Source organism: Centruroides sculpturatus, unplaced genomic scaffold (assembly GCF_000671375.1).
Source record: "Centruroides sculpturatus isolate CEXI.00-Female unplaced genomic scaffold, Cexi_2.0 scaffold1227, whole genome shotgun sequence".
NCBI lineage: Eukaryota > Metazoa > Arthropoda > Arachnida > Scorpiones > Buthidae > Centruroides > Centruroides sculpturatus.
Window position 1 is genome coordinate 169805 of NW_019392625.1, and position 22647 is coordinate 192451.

Consider the following 22647-nt stretch of genomic DNA (forward strand, 5'->3'; position numbering starts at 1 on the left):
GTAGCCCATATATAAGGTCAGTTTGAGCAGGAAAATTGAAGGTGGCTAAGAAGAGATAGATATCGTCTGGCCAATGAAAAGTAGATTTGTCTCACTAATGATGATTTGTGATCGCTGGAAGTGCTACTGCGTCGTAAAGTGTTTTCCTGAACGATCTGATACGGGATACATTCATTGGCACTATTGATTCAGACACCATTTGTTGGACTATTAAGTTTAATAACTTGACTTGTGGGTACCTAAATGTTTAGTATTTTAATATTAATTTAATGCAAATGTATGCATACCCAATAATATTAAACAGAAAATCTTTTGTAACTAATATACAATGTTGCGGCTCGGTAAATACGTCGACACTGAAATGAAAATCAGTCTAGCATAGGAAAAATTTGGGAATTACACCGCGAAATGGTGAATTGCGCAGCGGAGTTATTGTGAATCGGCATAAATTGAGCCAGCATAAACCGAGGGCTACTTTTATTGCACTCACTTTTTACTCACTTATTCTGTAATTCAACTCGCTTTTCTCACTTTTTCAAAGAGGAAATGGCACTCCCAGGCCTGTAATTGTAATATTTTGACAATGCATGGATAATTGGGAGTTTGGTGTATTTACCAACAGAAACAATGTATGATTGCCATCTTAAAGATAATACAATATTTTAAAATGAATTACCATTGAGGAGAATATTTTCAGTGTTGTAACTAGGCAGGTGCATCAGCACAGGGCTCACTTGGAAGGGCCACCTTCCAAGTGAGACCTGCAAATTCTTGTACAGGGCACAGGAATGGCTAGTTACAGCACTGAATATATGTATACACCTTGATAGTTAATGATCAAAATATTATCTATCCACAAGAAAAAGAAATGATAAATAAAATTGAAAAATGTTTGTTAATATACAAAGGCAATATTTTTGGATCCAGATGTGAATTAATTTAACCTTGTCTTTCAATTCCATGTAAGAGGTGATCTTTAAGTTGAAAAGAAGGTGGTAGAGTAAGAATGAATTCACTTAAAACTGGCAAATGGATTATTATCGGAAAAAGAAATGGATCGGCAAGGCAAAAATTTTTGCGTTTTATACTGAGAAGCAATAAGAATTAAAATAATTTTCGAAAATTATTTTAATTCTTATTGCTTCGAAATTCTGCATTTTAATTTCGAATTAACAAAATTATGTACGTTATCCATAAATTAAGTATTACAATTCAAACGTCGGAGGTTCGAAAATAAAATTGGCGATTTTACGCTTTTTTCACATTTTATGAATATTATACTAATAATTTTGATTCCTTAAAATTGATATGTTTAAGCTTTTTCTGTCGGCACTAAGGCCATTTAGTGAGCCCATCGTGGGTTCGGCCAGGAGCGATAAGACACGAGACTTAAACATCCAGAACGGGCTATCCCAGAAAAATTTCTGAGGTTTCACCCGTCGGTATAAATTCAAGGGTTCCTCGGAGTGATAGGCTGATACCTTAACCATTCGGCCGTGTAGCTCTGGGTTGATTTATTGCTTTTATATATAAAAATTTATCAAATTTAATATGTTCCGATGGATAACATTTTACGTGGTATTTTATATCTTGAGTTTCTTAGCAGAAGTTCATATGCTAACAGTACTTTCTGTACTTCGAAAATATTACTTTTATTTTTTGTGCTTTATAATTTTAAGATTATCTGTTTTGTATCGAGATCATATACCAATATCGTCTTTTCTCTTACTTTCGATCCCTTTAGTACAGCAAATACCAAATTAGAATGTGATTATTCGGGAAGGTACTAATAGTGGCGCGTTATCCTATGGACAAAAAAGGCAATTGCCTTGGGGGCTCCAAACCATTCTTTTATAAGAAAAAATTCTCCCAAAGAAAAATGTCTGAAGTCAACACTGTACATGGGACCTCCTAATTCAAATTTGCCTAGATCCCATAAAACCATAACGCGTCACTGAACTATGGGCGAATTTGAATCGGATAAAAGTCGACTTCGTGCAGCGTCTTTTCCGCAGTTCTCGTATATTACGGCGGCGGTATACACACACCAAACATCCTTCTTGTAGGAGGAAGATAGAATACACCAACAACAATGTGAAGATCTCTTTGCCCCATTTCTTCAATGTCCGAATAATTTCTTGCCTATCTATGGATGGGGATACTATAAAAGTTTTACACGGATTTTTCTGGAACGCATCTATCATGTAAAAACACATTTGAGTGTATTCTATGTAATTATAAAATTAAATAATAAATTTTCAGATTTTATATTCGGCTAATAAACTAAATTTCATTTCGGGAAATTTCATCTTTATATCATTTTTATTTATTAAAAAATCGAAATTATTTTAACTTTTTAAGTGAAATATTTTTAATTGATTAATGTTTTGACGTAACGCATGACGCATTTATCGGAACGTCAATTGTTCGAACGTAGCAAACAATTAATTACATATTGTTCGATTTTTCTATTGTCGGTCGCCATCTTTATGCGGAAACTTTTTCGAAAGTTCCGCGCTTTCTCTTTCTGTTTTGAATTTTTATGGAAGAATTTTGTTTAAGTAAACCTCAGTAATGTAAGTAATTTATTAGTTTTGACTTATAAGAAATCGAAAAGGAAGGAATAACATTCGACAGAATGTTAAATTGAAAGATATTTATATTTCTAGATTCGGAATTTGCTTTAAAATGTGAGAATTTTTTTCAAAATTAACGTTGAATTAAATTAATTTATCAGATTGTAAATAAAACATGGTTGGCTATAGTCATATAGTTAAACGCCATAAATAGACACTTTCTGTGTAAGTTTAAGAGATTAAGCCTATATGTTGCGTTTTAATGGCGTTTTCATGTTCAGTAAAAACCTGGCAAAGTCGAACTGCGTTAATTCGAAGCTGTCTACAAATCCCGGGCACAGTATATAGGGTTTTCCCCAGTGGCGTGCCGTGACATTTGATGATAGGGAAGCTGTGTTTCTATAAGAAGCCCACTTCCAGGGGCAATCAGTTAATTCTTTAAATGTATTTTTAATAGATTATTTATCTGACGTAATTAATAAACGAGTTCAATATAGATATTAATAAACAAGTTCAATATTCTCTGTTATTAGATCCAATATATTCCACATGCCTTCTAAATGCCAATTCTTGCTTTGATAGAAACATATATCTATTTATTTAGATATAATATATCTATTATCCGTAATTACCTCGTTATAATTTTCAATATTTATTTTATATTATTTACTAATGTTAAATTCTATTCCGCTTCGATTTCCAAATTGCTTCAAATACGAAAGAATCGATGATTTTTCGTGTCTTTTGCCAGTTAAATTGTCAAAGCCATTCTTATTCCACACACTAATTTTGTAAGGTCGCCGACTTTAGGAGGCAATACGTTAATTGCGCGTCAGGAAAACCTAGGGTCAAACCGTTTGTGGGTGGTGGCGGTAGGAGACAAAGATGACAAGTGTCTTACACGAAACCGTTTATTTTTAACATAAAGTTAACTTACATAACAGTAATAACACAGAAAATTCGATCTAGATCTTTCCGCTGGGGAGTTTCCGATGTTGGTGGATGGGTGAAGGATGGGGTTACGTATCCCAGGTCCTTGATAGATGAGTGTCCGTTGTACAGGAGGTGACTCTGACGGGCGATGTTGCGGATGGACGGAGATCTTGGCCCACTGGTGGAAATACTGGTCCAGAGGAGAACTGCGGAGAATCGGCTCGGAGAGAAGCGGTTGAGAATCTCCGTCTGTCCTTGAGATTCGGGGTTTTTATAAGATTTTCCCCGTATCTCACCCTTTTGAATGGTCCCGTTCACCCTCTCCTTTACCCTGATTGGTCATTCTTTTGTTTCTAGTCGAAACTCGAGACCGATCAGGGTCGGGAAAAGATCGGAGAGGGATGACGGGCTTTTAGGGCCGATTGCAGAGACACGTTTACGTTAAACGACGTTTATCAACAGAACGGCCTATAGACGTTGGTGGGCCGAACCGCAGTTTTAAAATGCGTTGCAAAGACGACGATCGTCTATTTCTGACCGTTCTCTAAACGAACTTCGGCAAAAAATTGGCTCTTACTTACTTCGCTATTACTCCCCTGTTTTAGGAGTCGTTCGGCCAATCGGGTTATTTGTTTGTGACGTCAGAAATGGTCGCCAGCTATACTCCGAAAGCTTCCAGAAATAAAATCTTAAGGCCGTCAAAACAATTGTTCGGCAATTAATGACAATTCTTTTCCATTTCGATATTTAATTTCGACGCCGATACGGTTTAAAATATTAACAAATCCATATTTAAAAAATTTATACCGAATTCGAAATTCGTCTTCGGAATAGATTTTTAAGGAATTATTTCATCTTATTACTGTCGCCCTTCCTAACTATCGAAATGAATAATTTTAAATATTTTATTATTAATATTACATTTTTTAAATATCTATAAACAGATTTCTGTAATTATTAAAATTGTCATGTTTGTTTAACAGTACAATGACTCCAAAATGCATTAACGTTTTATAACTGACACGCTACTCGAATTGTAAATACAGTAGAACCTCGATTATCCGACCCCCGATCAACCGACCCCTCGGTTAACCGACCGTCCTAGTCGGCAAATTTCAAATGTCCGCTAGTGATGTGGCGCTACAATATTTGGCTATGTCTTGGCTACTTTAATATTATTTTTACGTGTTTTAGCTGGCAACACTCATTCGACCATGAAAGGGAGCCAGTATTTAAACGAAGCTTAATTTTCTAATTTTTAACGATACAATAGCGACGATTATTATTTTAAAAAATTTTTGTTAGGCTTAACATCGATGAAAATTCAACGCAAAATAGGTTAATAGCGATATACAAATATACTAATTACATGGGATATAATAATATACTACACTAATAATGGATTTTTTCATACTTTTCGGTTATCCGACCAACCCCAGTCCCCAATTAGGGCGGATAATCGAGGTTCTACTGTAAATGCATATGATTTAAATTAATCGATGTTTTAAGTCTTCGCTCATTTGAATATCGAAATTGGAACATTTAAAACAAATTTAAAGTATTTAATTTTGTTGTTTTTGCTTCAAGCAATTAATTAATGAATAATTTTGTCGATTCGTACCGTTTACAATATTTATCAAAGGAAAGATATTTGTTTTTATCTAAATTTTTCCACGAACAAAGCTACCACTCGAATTGAATAGCCCTCTAAACCCGCTGTCGAGTGAGACTAGAAATTAGGTCATATAACTTCTTTCTAATCGCTGTCAACATTGTGGCAGGGAAGAAACGCCGTCTCTGCAATGAAATTTTTCTGAACAGCAATCTACCCGATCTGTAAACCGTCGTCGGCCTTTAAACGTTGTCTCTGCAATCGTCTGTTAATGTTCGCGCTCGTATTTTACTGCGTTATGGCCCTTCTCTCGAACATCTTTGAACTTAAACGGTCCACCAGATGTTTTTGTGGCCATTTATCCCCTACCGCGTTCGGAGCATCTCGACAAAGCTCTCTCTCCCTGTCGACATCCCCCCTGCTGTTTATCATCGCGCCGTGTTTGTTTTACGAAACGGGAAAAAGTTTTCGTCCCATCTGGGTTCTGTCATTACACCCTCTTGACCCGATAATAATTAGTCGTAATTTCGACGCGCTTTTATGACCCTCACAATTTCATTTGAAAATAGAAGGCAAAGTCAACAAAATAATTTTTGCATTTTTATGCATCTACAGAGCTATTTTATCGTGAAAATGTCGAACAAATTTTTTTATTGAAGCGTTTATATTTAACTTAGGCATTGGCCTTTCTCTTTTAATAATTTTTTTTTCATTATATGATCTTGAGCCAAAACTTTTTTAAAATAAATTTTTAATATCGCAATTACATTCTGAATCGCTAGCCACGATATAAGGGCTAAAATGAAAAATAAAATTATAAAAACTTACTTGGTGAAATAAAATGTGTGGTGGATATACTGTACATACCCGGTACAAAATATTCTTCAATTGTATGAATATACTTTTAAAGAAAATTATAATTAAATATAGCTTTGTAATGAAACGTACAGTACATAAAAATAACACAAAATATTCTTTACTCTTTAAATCTTAACCATTTAGTCAAATAGCTCCCTACGAGTGGAATCAGAGACGGTCCTGCTAGGTGTGCGGTGTGTACTGTACTGTACAGTACACGCACGCCGGCTGCCAAATCCCGAGGGTGCCGATACCGGTCAATTTCAAATGCCTCTTTTGTCGCATCACTAATATACCTCAAAAGACGCGACAGGGTTCTTATAAATTTTAAACGTTTCTCACCATAGCTGTAAAAGTCTAAATATGTTAAACTTAATAGATTGTCCGTCGTTTGTTTTCTAACTAATTTGTTTTAGGACAAGGTGTTTCCAAAATTTACAACTTTTCGGTCACTCTCGTTGAACTGGAAAAATGTCTGTCTTTATTACATCTAATATTTCGAAGAAATCAGTCCCCACTGTACTCGGCTAGAGATAATTCGGTTAAGCTTTTATTTAAGTAAAATTTCGGCTCTCGTCAGGGTTTTGTTTACGTCCCCAATTCCCTAATAGCTTAATTATTTAACTACGTCTTAAGTAGAAATAAGTCGAAACCGGTTACTTTGTACTCGAATATTTGTAGTTTCGGGAAAAAAGTGGAAAGACAAATTTTTATGACAAACGGATACATAAATCGTAAATTTAAGGAAAATAAATTCTAGAGCTTTTTCTGTATCTCGTGCATCTCTCATTCATTAAATTTAGTTGTAAATGACGCTGTCAAAGTAACAGTTAACCCACGGTTACGCGCGAAGTGTTACTCTCGCGAAGTTAAGCGCGTGGGACACTATAGCACCCGTTTCAAAATTCAATTTTTCAAAACTCATAGTTTTTTTCGCGATTTTTTCATTTTGGATGTTTGTGGGAATGTGTTTTTGATGTATTAGTAAAGAAAACTACTTTAAATATATCGTTTTTATTTATTCCTAACGAAAAACAGAAAGTCTCCTGTTTCTAGAAATTTTTCAAAAAAAAATTGTCAACTTTAAGTGTATTTTACAAACTGTAAACAAGTCTGATGCTATCTAAGCTCTCAGTCGTCTTCCAGTATGTGTTTTTTAACTGTCACAACAATTAAATTCTTACCAAACCCCGGGCCAAAAATATCTCAGTATTTCCAAAAATATACCATCTAAAATCATACAGCAAATAGAGGTAAAAATGGAGATTATTGGCAGATAACATCGATAGTAAACTTCTTTTACACTGTAATTGGTTAATTTATATGTCTGTTATTAGATCGACCTATAAAAACAATTGCTGGAAATATTCCCGCGAAATGCCACGCCCCCGAAGGCCACCACACGGAAGTATGTAAACAATCGCTATAAAATCGCGTGTTTTAATCTTTTTTTCCACTTCTAATTTGCTAATGATAAGTCGCTTGACAGTATTTAGACGAATAAACATGTTTTCAACACCATTTAGCAATAAATATCGCCAAAAAACACCACCTTTGAAACTTTCAATGCTAAGTCTATGGGAAACTTTTTTGCCGTTTCCCATAAGGCGTAAAAAGGCTTTTAAAATCCTGTTTTTACGCCTTTTATGCTCTAATTGGTCATTTTTATCATGATTGACTCGATATCAACCAATAAGCGTTTTCTCAAAACTGTAAGTCAGATCGGCCCACGTCGGTTAGTCGCGCTAATAAAACTTACTCCGTAATTTTTTAACATTATACAAGAATTGTACACGTTTTTTTCTACATCCCCCTAGAGACGAAACATACGAAATCGTAATATTACTGGTTTAACATTGAAATCCGTAATATAAAATCGGAGAGCGGAATAAAAATATCAAATATTTTAATGGATTTTTTAAAACTCCTGTCAACTAGGCCTATACAGAACTATCATAAAAACATACCAGTAAATTCTTATCGGTTAGGTTAAGTTATAAATCTACTCGCGATTCGCGTAATCGGGCGAGGGCGGCCAAATATCTAGGGACAGGCGGCTAACAGCCCGGAACCGGTCCTGGATAGAATTGGTTGCGGTATACGTGTAGCATCCACCGGCTAAACAGGGTGAGGTTGGTGCTCTGTAAAGCGAATCTGGCTTTTTGGATGCTGACAATACAGCGTTTCCACTCCGCTACTCCGCCACTAATATTCGAATATACAATAGCAAAGTATAGAAATTTATAATAAGATACATAATTCGGTTATAATAAAATATTGTGCGATTATTTTCATATAATTAAAATTAATATGTATTCATTTTTTAGAAAATGCAAGGGAAGCGGGGCATCCACCGCTTCTAATGACGGCACGCTACTGATATATATATATATGAAACAGGAGCAAACTATAATATTGAAATGAGAAAAGGAAAAAACGTAAGTTGCATGGAGATGATATGGATTTATAAAAAAGGGCAGAATTGGGAATGGTTAATGTGAAATATGGAGATTCCTTTATATCCATAAGGAAATAAATGGTAAAGAACTGTTGAATTAGTTTAGGCCGTCTAGTTGAATTAGTCAAGGCCGCCTTTAAGGCTCTGGTGGAGAGGGCGTTCTCTCACTCATCCACCAAGCAAACCCTGACAAACGAATTAGCCCGCATCAAGAGGATAGCAACTGAGCACGGGTTCCCAAGCACGACACACCACTTAGTTGAACGATACCAACACCAGAAACATGCCCTAACCGCAAGAAATGTTGCCGACCCATAGCAGGACAGCCCGACACGGGTCCCCATCACGTTCAACCCATACCGCAAGACTGTGCATAAGAAGATAGCCAGAGAACACGGGATACGATTGGCGTACAGAAGATGCCCCACAATTTTCCATATCCTACAGAATGATAAAGACCCTCCCAATCGCACCAGACAGAACACAGACTTACTATACATCGGCTCGACCGAACGTTCCTTGAACACCCTCCTGCGTGAACACCAAGCGGATATCTGACACGGGAGACTAACCACAGCCCTGGCCACATATGCGTCAGATCCTGAAATCGAAGCGCAATTCAAGAAAGCTACTATCATCATCAGCACGCCCCACCAACAGGTGGTTGGAGGCCATGGCTATCTACAATGCTGGCCGGCTAGTCACCTGTGTTAACCGGAAGGAAGAGCTAACCCTGTCTTTGGCCTGGCAATCACTGTTGGATGCCAACCTGCCGCACCCTCCCCCATCATACAACCGTGCATGCCAGAAACGACCTACCCCCTTGGAACCGACACCTGATCCCAACAAATAATATACACTCCATCTGGGGAATTTCAGTCGACCTGAAGAGCGAAGGGATTGCTCAAAACAGTTTGTCAACAGCGATATACAGTATATACACGCCGAGCGCCAGTCACAGGTTCCAGATAGTGCAATGTTGATTTCATTCCGGTGCTCAAGAGTAGAGCAGTTCCTGTATTTAATGTTTTTGTTATTTAAACATTATATATTATAGTTAAATTTATGAAAGATGAATTGCATATTAAGTAAATTTTGCAAATAAAAGCTTGCATATATGAATTAGATCATGGGTGTGCACACTTGTTTTAGTTGTGCTATTTTACAGTCTTTATCCCTTCTCATGACTCATATGCAAAAATATTTCAATGTTAGTAGGAAGATAACAGGAACAACAAAGTATTCTAATAATAGATTGCAAAATCTGAAAAATAAATGCATGTATTTATTTTAAGCATTTGTTTACATATTTACTTTTATTGAAAAAGGGAAAAAGTTCTGTGTCGGAGTGTTTTTTGTGTCCCCTATCTGGACCACACCTCTGTTTCTATATCACCACATTAAATAAAATAATGAAATTTTTCAAATTAGATTATTTGTTATTTGTATTTATCTATAACATAGTAAAAATAAAATAATGTCTTTTCTAATATTGTTTTTTATATAATTAAAAAGTTTTCCTATTTTTATTTGCTTATAATATTAATCAAGAGTTATGACAGTTTATATGTATATTAAAAATTCAAAGTTTGTTTTAATATAAGAATATCTTTATCCCTTGTGTAGATGTGTATCCAATGTGTAGATAGTAATCTGAATATTTTGAAATAAAGATATAGATGTAACAATATTAATTAATTACAGAAGGAATGATCATATTCATGTAGCTACTATGAATTTAAATAATACCAGATTATACCTTTTTAATATACGTTAAAATATTAATAATCTACTATTATTTGAATATAATAAAAAGCTAGATAGAATAAAAGATTGCTTTAAATGTGTTCACTTCAATAAAGCAGAATTCAGATTTTTTTACTATAAAAATTATAGTTTATTCATTATATTACATAAAATTACAAGAATTCTATTTAATAAATTATAATTTTGATTCCTTTAGTAAAAAAATATTATTTGAATAATTTGTTAATGGTGAATGATTTCAAATGATAGAGATGATGCCAATCTGTTGGAAATGATATCATTTACATTTGTTATCATTAAATCATGTAGAAGAGAGTTAAATGATAGAAATGATATGAAATGTTATCAAATAATCTTGTATTCAAAATTAAAATATGTGAAAACATTATATGATATCAATTTGAAACCAATTAAAAATATTGAGAGTGTAATATCAGATGGTATCATTTGGCAAATGTTCAGTTTATTAATAATTATTAAAGTATTATTTGATTTTATATTACTTTACGTTTCAAATATATTAATATCAATTTATCAATACAAAGTAGTTTTTTTATTGTACCATTTTATATCAACTGATCACTTAAAAATGTTTTTGTCAGTGTCAATAATTGACATCAATTAGTAATATGAAACTGACCAAAAATCATTTCATCAATTGATAAATTACATTATCCCATATCATTTGGGAATGATGAAATTATATTTTTATTAGGGTTATTCTTTGAAAAGAACAAATTCTTATATTGTTATCCTTTTGAATTGTTCTACTAACAATTCCTTCAGATTGGAGTGTTAATACTAAAATTCTTTAATTGATCTGATGAAGATCCAGAGGGATTGAAAATGTTAGTCTTTATATTGCTGAGGATGTACTGCAGTTTTATCTTAGAAAGTTCTTTAAAGAATTTTAGCCTTTTGAATTGTTAATTTTAGTTTCCCAGTTGTTATAAAACAGGGAAAGTATGACAATCTATCAAAAAATTACTTCCCAAGATTTTTATATTTTTGGACTTGGGCTTTGAAATGTTGAAAAATGCAAAAAAATGTTCGAGGTTTGTTCTGTATGTTTGGGGGGGGCACAATTTTGTTCACCTGCTTTGAAGCTTAATAATTCCTGTGCTTTTTGTCAAAAATTCTGAAATTTTGCAAAGAGGTTTGTGTATTAGGAAGAAGTATTTCTAGAAATTTTCAGGAAAATCAGAGGATGAGGCTATATCTCAAAAAGCTTTCAAGTTATAAAATTTTTTTTCAGTTGTAAAAATTTTTAGTATACCAAAAAAATAAATGTATTTATTTCAAAAATCACCCTATTCCTAATAATAACTTTTTAAAAATGTTTTCATAACTTTTAATAGAATAAACCAATTAAGTTCTAACTTTTTCAATATGTATATATTAATAAAATAATTTTAAGAAATTGATATTTCCCCAACCCTCAACTCTAGGTCTGGGGTAAAAATATAAAAAAAATACAATTTTTCCTATGAAATTCTTTGAGATTAATAACACAAAAAATATTTATCATAATTTTCATCAAAATTAGACTGAAAGGTCTTTTATATGTTGAAGAGGTGGTGGAGGGTAATATTTTTAAAATAGTTAATTTCGTTTCATAAGTAATCATTTGTATTAATAATTTTATGTAAATCTGAAGAAATAAAGGTAATGGCAGTAATTATTATGTATAAAAAAATAAAGAATGCCAGAAATGTCCAGTAACAACATTGCCAGCTTTTTATTATTATTCTTTAAAAGTATTTCTAGCTGATCTATTTTAAAAAAAAATGCAAAATTATGCAATAAAAATTTAAAGTTAAAAGTTTGTATTGAGTGAACATTGTTTTTTTGTAACTTTATACATTTTTTTACTTGGAAGAAAGAAATAGTTTTTATTTCTTTAATTATGTTAATTCAATTACATATAATTAAACATAACTTTTCTAGATTTTTTTCAAAGTAATATCAAGAATATTTGATGAAAAAATTGATATTCAATCAGAAAAATATGTAATGGTTCATATAATTATAAAATTATGAATTATATTGTAATCAACATTACATAAATTATGAAGTTATCTTTAGTGAATATATTAATAGAAATGAAATTTGCTTATAAAATTTTGCTTTGAAAAAAGGGTTGTAATGATATCAATGCAGGCACAAAAATTATTATAGAAATGTGTACAGGACTATATCTATAATAATCAAATTTTGAAATTTATTTCAATACAGTCTACTTGTTTTGGGTCATTTTCTGAATTGAACTGAAACTGTTAAAAGTTCTTAAACCATCAAAAAACTTGAATATTAATTGTTTTATAATCTGAAGTAACTCAATTCTATTTTTATTTAAACTATTGCAATTGCAGTATATAGATGAAAGGATATATATTCAACTTTTCAGAATTTTTTCAGATAGGTTTAACAATGATATCAACATTTAAGGTGTAACAGTGAAAGCAAAGCCTTTGTTATTAGGAGTTGTTATTAGGAGTATACGGGTGAGCACATTTTCTTGAAGAAAAATACCACAAAAAGCTGTCTTGCAATGAACTATTATAATCCTGACAATAAGTAAAAAAAAAAAAAAATAAGTTTTCATATTTTTCATAATACTGAAGAAAGGCAAAATAAATGGAATAATGTGAAAAGAATTAAAGATGGTTTGAAGTGATTGCCCACAAAATATACATATTTGTGTAATGAACACTATAGTATTTCTAATATTAATTATTTTTATGGCTTAAATCAACTGAAGTAATTTTTATATACTTGTTTGTAATTGTAGAAAAATGATTATAAATACCAAACTACCAGACTATTAATTGGGCTATAACAACTCTAATTTAATGATTTGTTGAATCATTAAATTAGCCTTGTTAGAGCCTGATTAATAATCTGGAAGTTCATTTGGCCTTCATTTGTAAAGATAACAATTAAGGATTTACTTCCACATCTATAGTTATTTGATTGAAATTAATAAGAAAATGAAACTTTCCCAAAGAAGTTAGATCCTATTATTATTATTTATATATTGATAGTATTTTCCTCTTTATTTACTAGAATAGAGGATTCTTGTTCACTCTAAAAACTCACTGAAAAAATATTTGGCTCAAAGTCTGCATATGCAATCAAATTTGAATTATAGTTAACAATATAATAGATCTCAAATGTTTTTGGAATTTTTACACATTAATTTCCCTTGAATGATATAATTTTTATTATATTTCTCTTATACAAAGTAAACTGTTATGTTGAATCTCTTTTCTTAAATACAAAAGTTTTATTTTATTAGATTTCACATTCAAAGATATGTTTAAAAATAATTGTTTTGGGAAATTTTGTTACTGTATTTTGTTAAAATTCTTATGGAAACAAAACCTCACCCAAATTATCATATTTGTATTTATCATTAATATTTTCACATTAATCTGACAGCAAAAGAAAGAACTGAAAGCAATTGAACAGATATAATTACAAAGTGCTGATTGAAAGTAATTGTAAGTTTCAAGATGGTTCCAATTCTGTATTACTTTCTGTGAATATATAAATAAATAATTTATTAAATAATTATAACTATCATGCTATTTTATCTTAGATTACATAATGCATTCATTTCTCTATACACATTCTGGAAAACAATATGAACTGTCATTTACAGGTTTGAAGTTTTTTTAAACATCTTATCTTCATCTAATAATTTATTGATATATGTTGTAAAGGGAGATAAAATCTAATCTAACTTTTTGGCATTTTTCAAGAAAATGTGCTCACTGCTGGTATATTTCAATTCAGAGGTTAGACTTATATCCAGATATCTTAAGTCTTTGTCATTGTTACACTTATCCATAAGTTACTAAAAATCAAGAATAGTTATTCATAAGTTACTAAAAATCAATAATAGTTATTAAGTCAGCATAACAAAAAAAAAAAAAAGAATAAAAACATTAAATTAAATGCATTAGATAATTATCTTTTTGACTATTCCTAGAATATCCTATTTAAATCTATTTTAAATTTGAATTTGATTTCTAAATAACTTTCAAACATGTATTTAGTGAGATAATTTTAGAAAAATTTGTGAAATTTAAATTAAGTTGTGAATACACCTAATTCTTGAAGTTGTGTGATATGTAGTCAGTTTCAAGAACCATGTAAATAATTCTCTTTTGCAGTTTTTTAGTTTAATGTAAATACAGGGTATTTATAAATGAATGGTGTGGTTTTAAAAATTAATAATAAATCTATTTATTACCTTATATGGGCAAACCTTACAGCAACTGTCCAAGTTTTTTATTCACTATCCACTCTTCGCTTGTCATGCTTAAGGCACAGGCATAGCATCACTTTCCAAGATGGTGTCGCAACAGGAAAAGGCCTTCTGTGTGCTCCGTTTTGAGGTGTCCAGATCTGTGATTACAGTGCAGCATGAGTTTCATGCACAGTTTAAGAAAGACCCACCACATAAGAATAACATAGGTAGGTGGCACCAACAGTTTGTGGAAACTGGATGCCTTTGTAAGGGGAACAGTCCTAGTCGACCTCATGTGTCTGATGCAAACATTGAAAGAGTGCGCAAGGCGTTTCAGCAAAGTCCTTGTAAGTCACTTAGTAAAGCAAGCAGGGAATTGTCCATGCCAAAGAATATGGTGTGGAAGGTGTTGCGTAAGTGGCTATGTTTTAAACCATACAAAGTGGGATTAGGGCAGCAGCAGACAACAACCTGCTCCCCTGGCCTCCCCATTCGCCAGATTTAACACCCTGCGATTTCTTTTTGTGGGGGTTTGTTAAAGACCGAGTTTATGTACCATCAATGCCCATGTCCCTTGAGGAACTGTGTGATCGGATAAAGCATGCATTGCAGACAATCACGGAGGACATGCTACATTGTGTATGGGAAGAATGTGATTATTGTGTAGATGTGTGTTGTGTGACCATGGGTGCACATATTGAAGGATTGTGATTAATGAATAAAAAACTTGGACAGTTGCCTCTGCTTATTCTGTAAGGTTTGCCCATATAAGGTAATAAATAGATTTATTATTAATTTTTAAAACCGCACCATTCATTTATAAACACCCTGTATTAATGTAGAGCAGTGTTTTTCAACCTGTGGGTCGCGAAGCCTTACATGGGGGGTCGCAGGCAAAAGAAAAAGACAAGTGTTTGTAGGTCCTACACTACATTAAAAAAACTACAATTTCAGTGAGAAGGCTGTACCTGTTTATTTTACAGTACAATTCGTTTTTTGATTGATATTTAGGTCTCAGCCATGGGTGTAGCCAGGGAGGGGCCTGGGTGGATACGGCCCACCCCAGAAAATTATAGCCGAAAAAGAAATAAAAAGTAGTAAAGTAAAGTAGAAGCTGAAGATTCTGATCCTAAAAAAAAAAAAAGGTCAACAGCTCTCCATGCCCAATGTTATAATTCAAGTAAGTTTCATACTTTATGTGTGTTAAGTTATTGTCAATTCTTCTGAAATTTTCATTTTAATCAACAATAATTTGTCTCAACAGAAAGAAAATTAAATACATAGTTTTTAAAATCACTGTTATAGTTTTAATATGGCCCTAGGGGGTCGCCAGAATTTTTTAACTTGTAAAGGGGTCGCGTATTCAAGAAGGTTGAAAAACACTGATGTAGAGCATTCCAAAATATTCTTCACACATCTAGATTCTGAAAACTGTTCAAAATATCAGTTGAAACATGTAAAAGCATGCATTATATTGTACAACATTATTTTGAAATATTGATAATTTCCAGACAAAGAATATTTAGGCAATTTCTGGGAATACATTTAGCATAAAAATTTACAAAACTTGGCCTCGACTTTGCAAATAAATGACTGCTAATTTCAGGAAGCCAACTTTTATTAATTAAAAGAAATGTTTTCAGTCAAGAACTACCCATCCTCAGCTTAGTCTTAATATTTAACGGATATTTTGTATATTCTATGCCATAACATTCTAAGCTTTTAAATATTAAGATTGTAAGCAGTAGGTCAGATCTTCACTGAAAACATTTCTTTTAATAAAAGTTAGCTTCTCGAAATTAGCAGTCATTTATTCATTTATTTAGAAATGTGTTGTACAATTAATACTAATATTACGTAATTACATTCACTAGACAGGAATGAGAAGAGATGAAGGAAAAGAGAAAAGATAAGCAGAGAACAGAGATGCATCCATTTTTATTTGTTCAATACATGCATCCATTTTTATTTGTTCTTCAAAATTCCCTTTGAATTTCAATGGTATTTTCTAGTGAATTGGTAAGAACTTATATTTTGCTCAGATAAACTAATAGAATTGTAATAATTATCAAAATACTGTAATTGAAATTTTTAAACAATGTGTTTTGAATTATATGCATGTATAAACTGATATTCTGAAGGATGAAATTTCTAGAATTAATTCAAATGAGTGTTTGAATATTTTTGTTGTTCTTTTCCTTCTTTTTTTGAATATCTGTAGTTTATTTTATTTACTTTCTTGAGTCTACTTCTCAGTTTAACTAGTTTTAAAATAAATCAAGTACAGATTTGCATTCAGTTTGTGATTAGTTAGAATTATTCATAAAAATTATCAAATTACTAACATAATGTTTGCTACAAATATTAAGTAATCTGACATTATCTGAAGTAACATCTGAAACAAAAGTTAAAGAGCATAATTAGAACTTGAATAATAAAATAAATTTTAAAACATCTTGAATTGTTAATGTGAATTTTCAGTTTTTTTTTTGGTCTTTGCAAATTTCTGAGAGGTGGGATATTTTCTTCAAATATCTATCTTGTAGATAACATAAGTGTTATTTTACACATTCTCAATTTATGTGGATATAAAACTAGCATATACCTGTGTGAAATTAACATTTTTCACAATTAGTGTAAATAAATCAAATAAGAAAATGAACTGTCAATAAAGAAATATTAAATTCAGTAAAATTATGTACAGGTATTAGTTTAAAAAATTTATAATGTAATTTCACAATAGTTTCTCATAAATTGTAAAAAAAGTTAATTAAATAACCTATGAATATAAAATTAATCTATAATAATTTTGTAAAATAATAGTATTTATGTAACATACTACACATTCTCTATAACATTTAAAATAATAGGTTTTTTTTATATCAACTTGTTTGGATAATTGGAGAATATTTTTGAAAAGTATGCACCTCTTGCATTTATTTTCTTGAATGAATTTCTTAAATTATTAAATATTCAAATTATACAAGATATCTTAAAAAGAAAAAGCATAAAATTTATAAGATTTAAAATTATTGTACCATACCATACATGAGGTTAACATAAATTTTTAATAAGATGGTCATAACAATGATGACAATTATTGACAGTTTAGAAAAAGTATAGTCAGATTGTTTTTATAGTAAATTATATTTATTTTTATGTTAATGTTTAGAAAATTAATGTATGAAGAAATGTATTTTGAAAAATTTTAATTAATTACTTAATACTCTTTCATTTTCTTATTTGATTAAAGTAATTAATGATTATAAACAGAATAGTTAAATTTTAATTTTTCTGTTTTGTACAAGAATTTCTCACCGATAAACACTTTTCATCTTTAAGATATTATTCATCTGAAAATCTATGCCCTATATAATTAAAAAATCAGTTTTATAAATAATTATAATTATAATTTGCTCTTTTTATGATATATTCCTTTATTTTATTACTATTAAAATTAAATGATTAGTTTAATAATGTAGATCAAAAATTATATTACTAAAATGATAAATCATTCTTTTCAGTGAAACTGAATCAATTTCATCACACAATAAAATTGTAATGAATTTGTTAATCAATGAAAAAATATAAGTTAAATATAACTTTCAGTATTTATAATGAAGAAACTTTCATTACATATCAGTCTGAAAGTTTCTTCATTAAGTGATTTCATGATGGATATCTTAAAGAAAAAATGTGCTTAACTGTAAAAATTTTGATTTATATTTTCTACTTGAAGTTCTTTTTTGTATTAAACTGCTAACTATGACTGTTTTCTGTTTTGATTAATAAACTGAAATAAAAAATGAAATATATCACATAATTTTTATCTTTGTACAGTGAGTTAATATTTTGATTGTGAATATATTAATTTTAATTTAGAAAAATAAATATTATTTTAAAATGAATTATTTTATAATAAAACACCAAATATTGATGTAATTTTGTGATTAGAAATATTTTAATTGCCAGACCAGATAAAATAGTAATGGACAGCACAGGGAGCAGTTGCCTTACTTCATACACAAGAATTTCTATTTACGATGACTGTCATTACATCATTTAACACGAAACTAGAAATTTTTGCTTGTATATTGAAATAAGTACTTTTACAATTAAACCAGCCAATTTCAGTTTTGTAAAATACCACACAATAAGGACTGCACTATATTCATCCATTAAATACAGAAGCACCATAACCAAGCAAAGACTAATGACAACAGACATGGCAACTTCATAGACAGAGAGGTATTTTGGTCATTGTGTAGATCCTATTCTTGTGTAAATATCGAAACATCTGGTGCATTCTTTGTGGTAATCATATGAATAATTCAATGACTAATGGTTTGCTAATACGATAAAAGCAGCTGCACCATGTTGTGCAATTGTGCAGTTCGTAAGACCTCACTGTCATTGAAGAATACCATGTTTTCTTTGTAAGACATCAATAGGCTACAAGGTAAGTGTGCAGATACTGCATACCTGATACAAGAATAATACACAGAACAATATTTGGCAATAATAAATTGTGCCAAAACATGAACTTGTGGCACACTAATTGACATGGGCTCCCTGTGTTTGATGCCCAGACACAATCACTCTTGGAAGTTGCAGGAATGATTTTGCAGCAATACAACCAGGAGGGGTTAAGAAGGAAGAAGAAATAGTAGTTAACTAGTTGGTACTACTTGTGAGCTGTCTTGATTTGTTTAATCTTGAACACTGCTTGCCTGATATAATGCTGTTCATCCTAGAGTTAAATTCCACATAGATATTGTAACAGCTAAAATTTGTCTTATGCGACATCTTCAAAAGAGTTAAGATCGCATAATTCATTACCCTAGATAATTCATGGAATTCACAGGCATCATACTTGGAATTGTCTTCGCTATCATTGTTCCGATGTTGATAGTTTTTCCAGGATTTATATCTTGTCAAACACACAAATGCATGTATTGTCATATCACTGCATGTATAATCACATGCTTTGTAAAGAATAAGAGAAATACAATAACTGAGGGTATCAATAAATACCCCTACTCACAGTAGATGCACTCACCCAATGAACAGCATGATTAATACAACATAGAACAGACAAATAACACTGATTACAAAAAGGCACACTTCAGGCTTGGGGCTCTAAACCTGAAGCAGAACCTTTTTGATTTTATATGACATCCATTAAATATTTAAACTATTTTCACATGACTAGTAATTCTAGGAATTTTTTTTCTTACAAACAGATTGTTTAAATCACAACAATGTAATTTGCCACTTTATGTAGAAATAAATGATTATACAAAATAATAATGGGACTTAGGGAGAAAGGAGAGTGCAATACTGTTACTTTGAGGTGACAAGCAAAATACCATAGATGAAAGATCAGGAAATGTTAACTTCTTTTGTGGCATGTGATTGATCTTAAAAATGATGGTTTGAGATCAATATAATCCACATCCTCTCAAATTATTGGCAATGATTACATCAGTAACGGCATCAAATACAAACTGAATATTTGTGGTATCTGTGGCACAAGTCATGTGGCAGTAGATTTCCTTAGTTGTGGACTTATTTTTTGCCTCAAACTGAGCTTGAATGTATGCTGCAGCTTCACCATATTCTTGTGCACCTAAATTATTAAAAATTTATTCATTTATATTTAAGTATATAAATAAGTTACAATTTAATAAATTTTATATATGTATAATAAAAGAAACTTATAGAAAGGAACCATCCATTAATTAATTTACAATTTTTAGTCATTTTTGACTCTCCCACCTTGCATACAATGATGTACTTTTGGCAGATTCCCTCCCCTTTAATTACATGTGTAATATGTGTGATCCTCTTGATATGGAAGAGGTAATTCATAAAATATTTGCAGAACTTTTTAAACTGATAATTTATTCAAATATCTTGTAAGTAGGCTTATAAAAACAAATTTTTATATCACTAATACCACTACAAAAAAACACTTAGACCAAATGTTCTCAACATCTTTTTACCAATGATCCCTTTTCCTCTTAATTTTTTTTGTGGACCCTACATACATTGCACAGAAAAAAAATATTATATTTTTTTCGTTACATTGTTTCAAATTGGAAAAATATTTTGATACTGAAGCTCTGAATTCCAGTAAAAGTAACTACTGTACATATAACTAACACCTTATCCTTGCTGAGAAATGTAATTTAATTCCAAACAAACGTTTTCAGCCTGATTCACAGGCCATCTTCAGGTTGAGAACCAAATTTGAATTAAAGGATTCCATTAATGGAATACAAAATTCAAAATTAAATAAGCAACGGAATAAGATAAAAATAAAAATTAAATATTAAATAACCAACGGAGTAACATAAAAATATAAAAAAATGTACATAGAAGTATTAAGAAATACAATTACTAACACATCCAATAAAATTACTATTTTGACTGGTTAGAGCTCTTATTAAATCTCTTAACTATAAACTTCCATGCAGAGAGAAGACTTTCTGCATCCCTCTCATTTAAACAGCCTTCCTGTATTTTACTCCTATAAATCTGCAACTTTTCAGCTGTCAATGCCAAAGATGGGGAAGATAAAGGTTCTATGATGGTTGCCTCATTCCATTTGACTACAGATCTTGGTGTTTGTGCTATTTGGGACAAAATTGTTGCATTAGACTCCTTTCTGATATTATAACTATATTCCTTGATTCTATGTTCCAAACTCCTGGTGGTTACTCCAATATAGTCTTTTTTAATGCCCAATTGCATATTTTCATAAGGAGTTCTATAAACCCCTGCTTTCTCCTCTGACATTATAGCATCCTTATCATTTCTTAGGATTCTGTATAAATTAGGGGCCCTTTTTATAAGCATTCTCGAACCTTTTCTGCGAGCAAGCTCTTTCATAACGCTATTCATACTTTCATTATATGTAAATTTTACGATTCCAGTGGGAGCATTTTTAAAAGACTCTTTCTTGTTGTTTGCTTCATACTTCCTAACCATTCCCAGAATTGCACTTTTTCTGTAACCTAGGGTCTTGGCCACGCTCATTATTCTATTTATTTCTTTACTTCTGTCTTGTACTGTTTCACAATACAAAAATGCCCTTCTTATTAAAGCTCTGAAAGCTGCAATTTTATATTTATACGGATCCTTGGATTGGGAGGGAATATACAATAGGTTGTGGGATGGTTTAATAAAAACACTAGTGGACAGAAGGCCTTTTTTGAATTTAATACTGATGTCTAGAAAATGTAGATCCAAAGAACTCTTCTGCTCAAATCTTAAAGTAATGGAATCTTTTAATTCAAATTTGGTTCTCAACCTGAAGATGGCCTGTGAATCAGGCTGAAAACATTTGTTTGGAATTAAATTATATTTCTCGGCAAGGATAAGATGTTAGTTATATGTATAATGATTTGCTGAGTACTTTATGATGTAACTACTGTATTTATGAACTAGCACTTTTAATACCTCTTACCTTGTCAAGATGGAATTTTGCACAGAACTGAAGGCTAGGGTTAAAATAAACTGACTACCTTTATAGTGGGAGGGAGGCTATAAAGTTTTTAGCCTCCCTCCCTAATCTTCAAGATCTGGAACAAACTGATGCAAAACATTTAGAAATATCACTGTCAAGTGACATGATGCTGATGGTACAAGATTTTCCTAACAGACCCTGGTTTTATAATCTCTTTTTGACCTTTGTCAATGAGATATATATGTCGTTTACGTATTCAATATTTTAAATAATTTATATTTTAACCCTTATGCAAGAAATGAGTAATAAATAAATTGACAATATACTGTATATACTGTAGAAATTTAATTTTCAGTAAAACAATTGTTCTGAAGTAGAATTACCCTATAGACCAACGGTGGGCAACCCCCGGCCCGCGGGCCAGCTACGGCCCGCGAAAAGTTTCTATCCGGCCCGCGAGATGTTTAGAAGAAATTATAAATAAATATTTTTCGACGTAATTCGTCTAGTTTAAATTGAATATTATTTTCTGAAGTGTTGTGGCAGCAATGACAGGAAAAAATAAGGGAGTCATTTCCTTATTCAAACAAAAAATGGGAGAACAGAATTTTTCTAAATTATTTATATCTCATCGCATCATCCATCAAGAAAATCTATGTGCAAAAGCTATGCAATTAGAAAATGTAATGTCTGTCGTATCCAACTACATAGTGCTGT

General features: G+C 31.4%; 1 protein-coding gene across 1 annotated transcript in view; it reads right to left on the minus strand.

Moving 5' to 3' along the window:
* Positions 1-18401: 18401 nt before the first annotated feature.
* LOC111617758 (guanine nucleotide-binding protein G(o) subunit alpha-like) overlaps positions 18402-22647 on the minus strand; it is a 59609-nt gene continuing 55363 nt past the window's right edge. Inside the window, exon 4 of the mRNA XM_023359045.1 lies at positions 18402-20088. Within this exon, the coding sequence (XP_023214813.1) occupies positions 19901-20088 (188 nt within the window). The 3' untranslated portion in view covers positions 18402-19900. The remainder of the gene's footprint in view (positions 20089-22647) is intronic.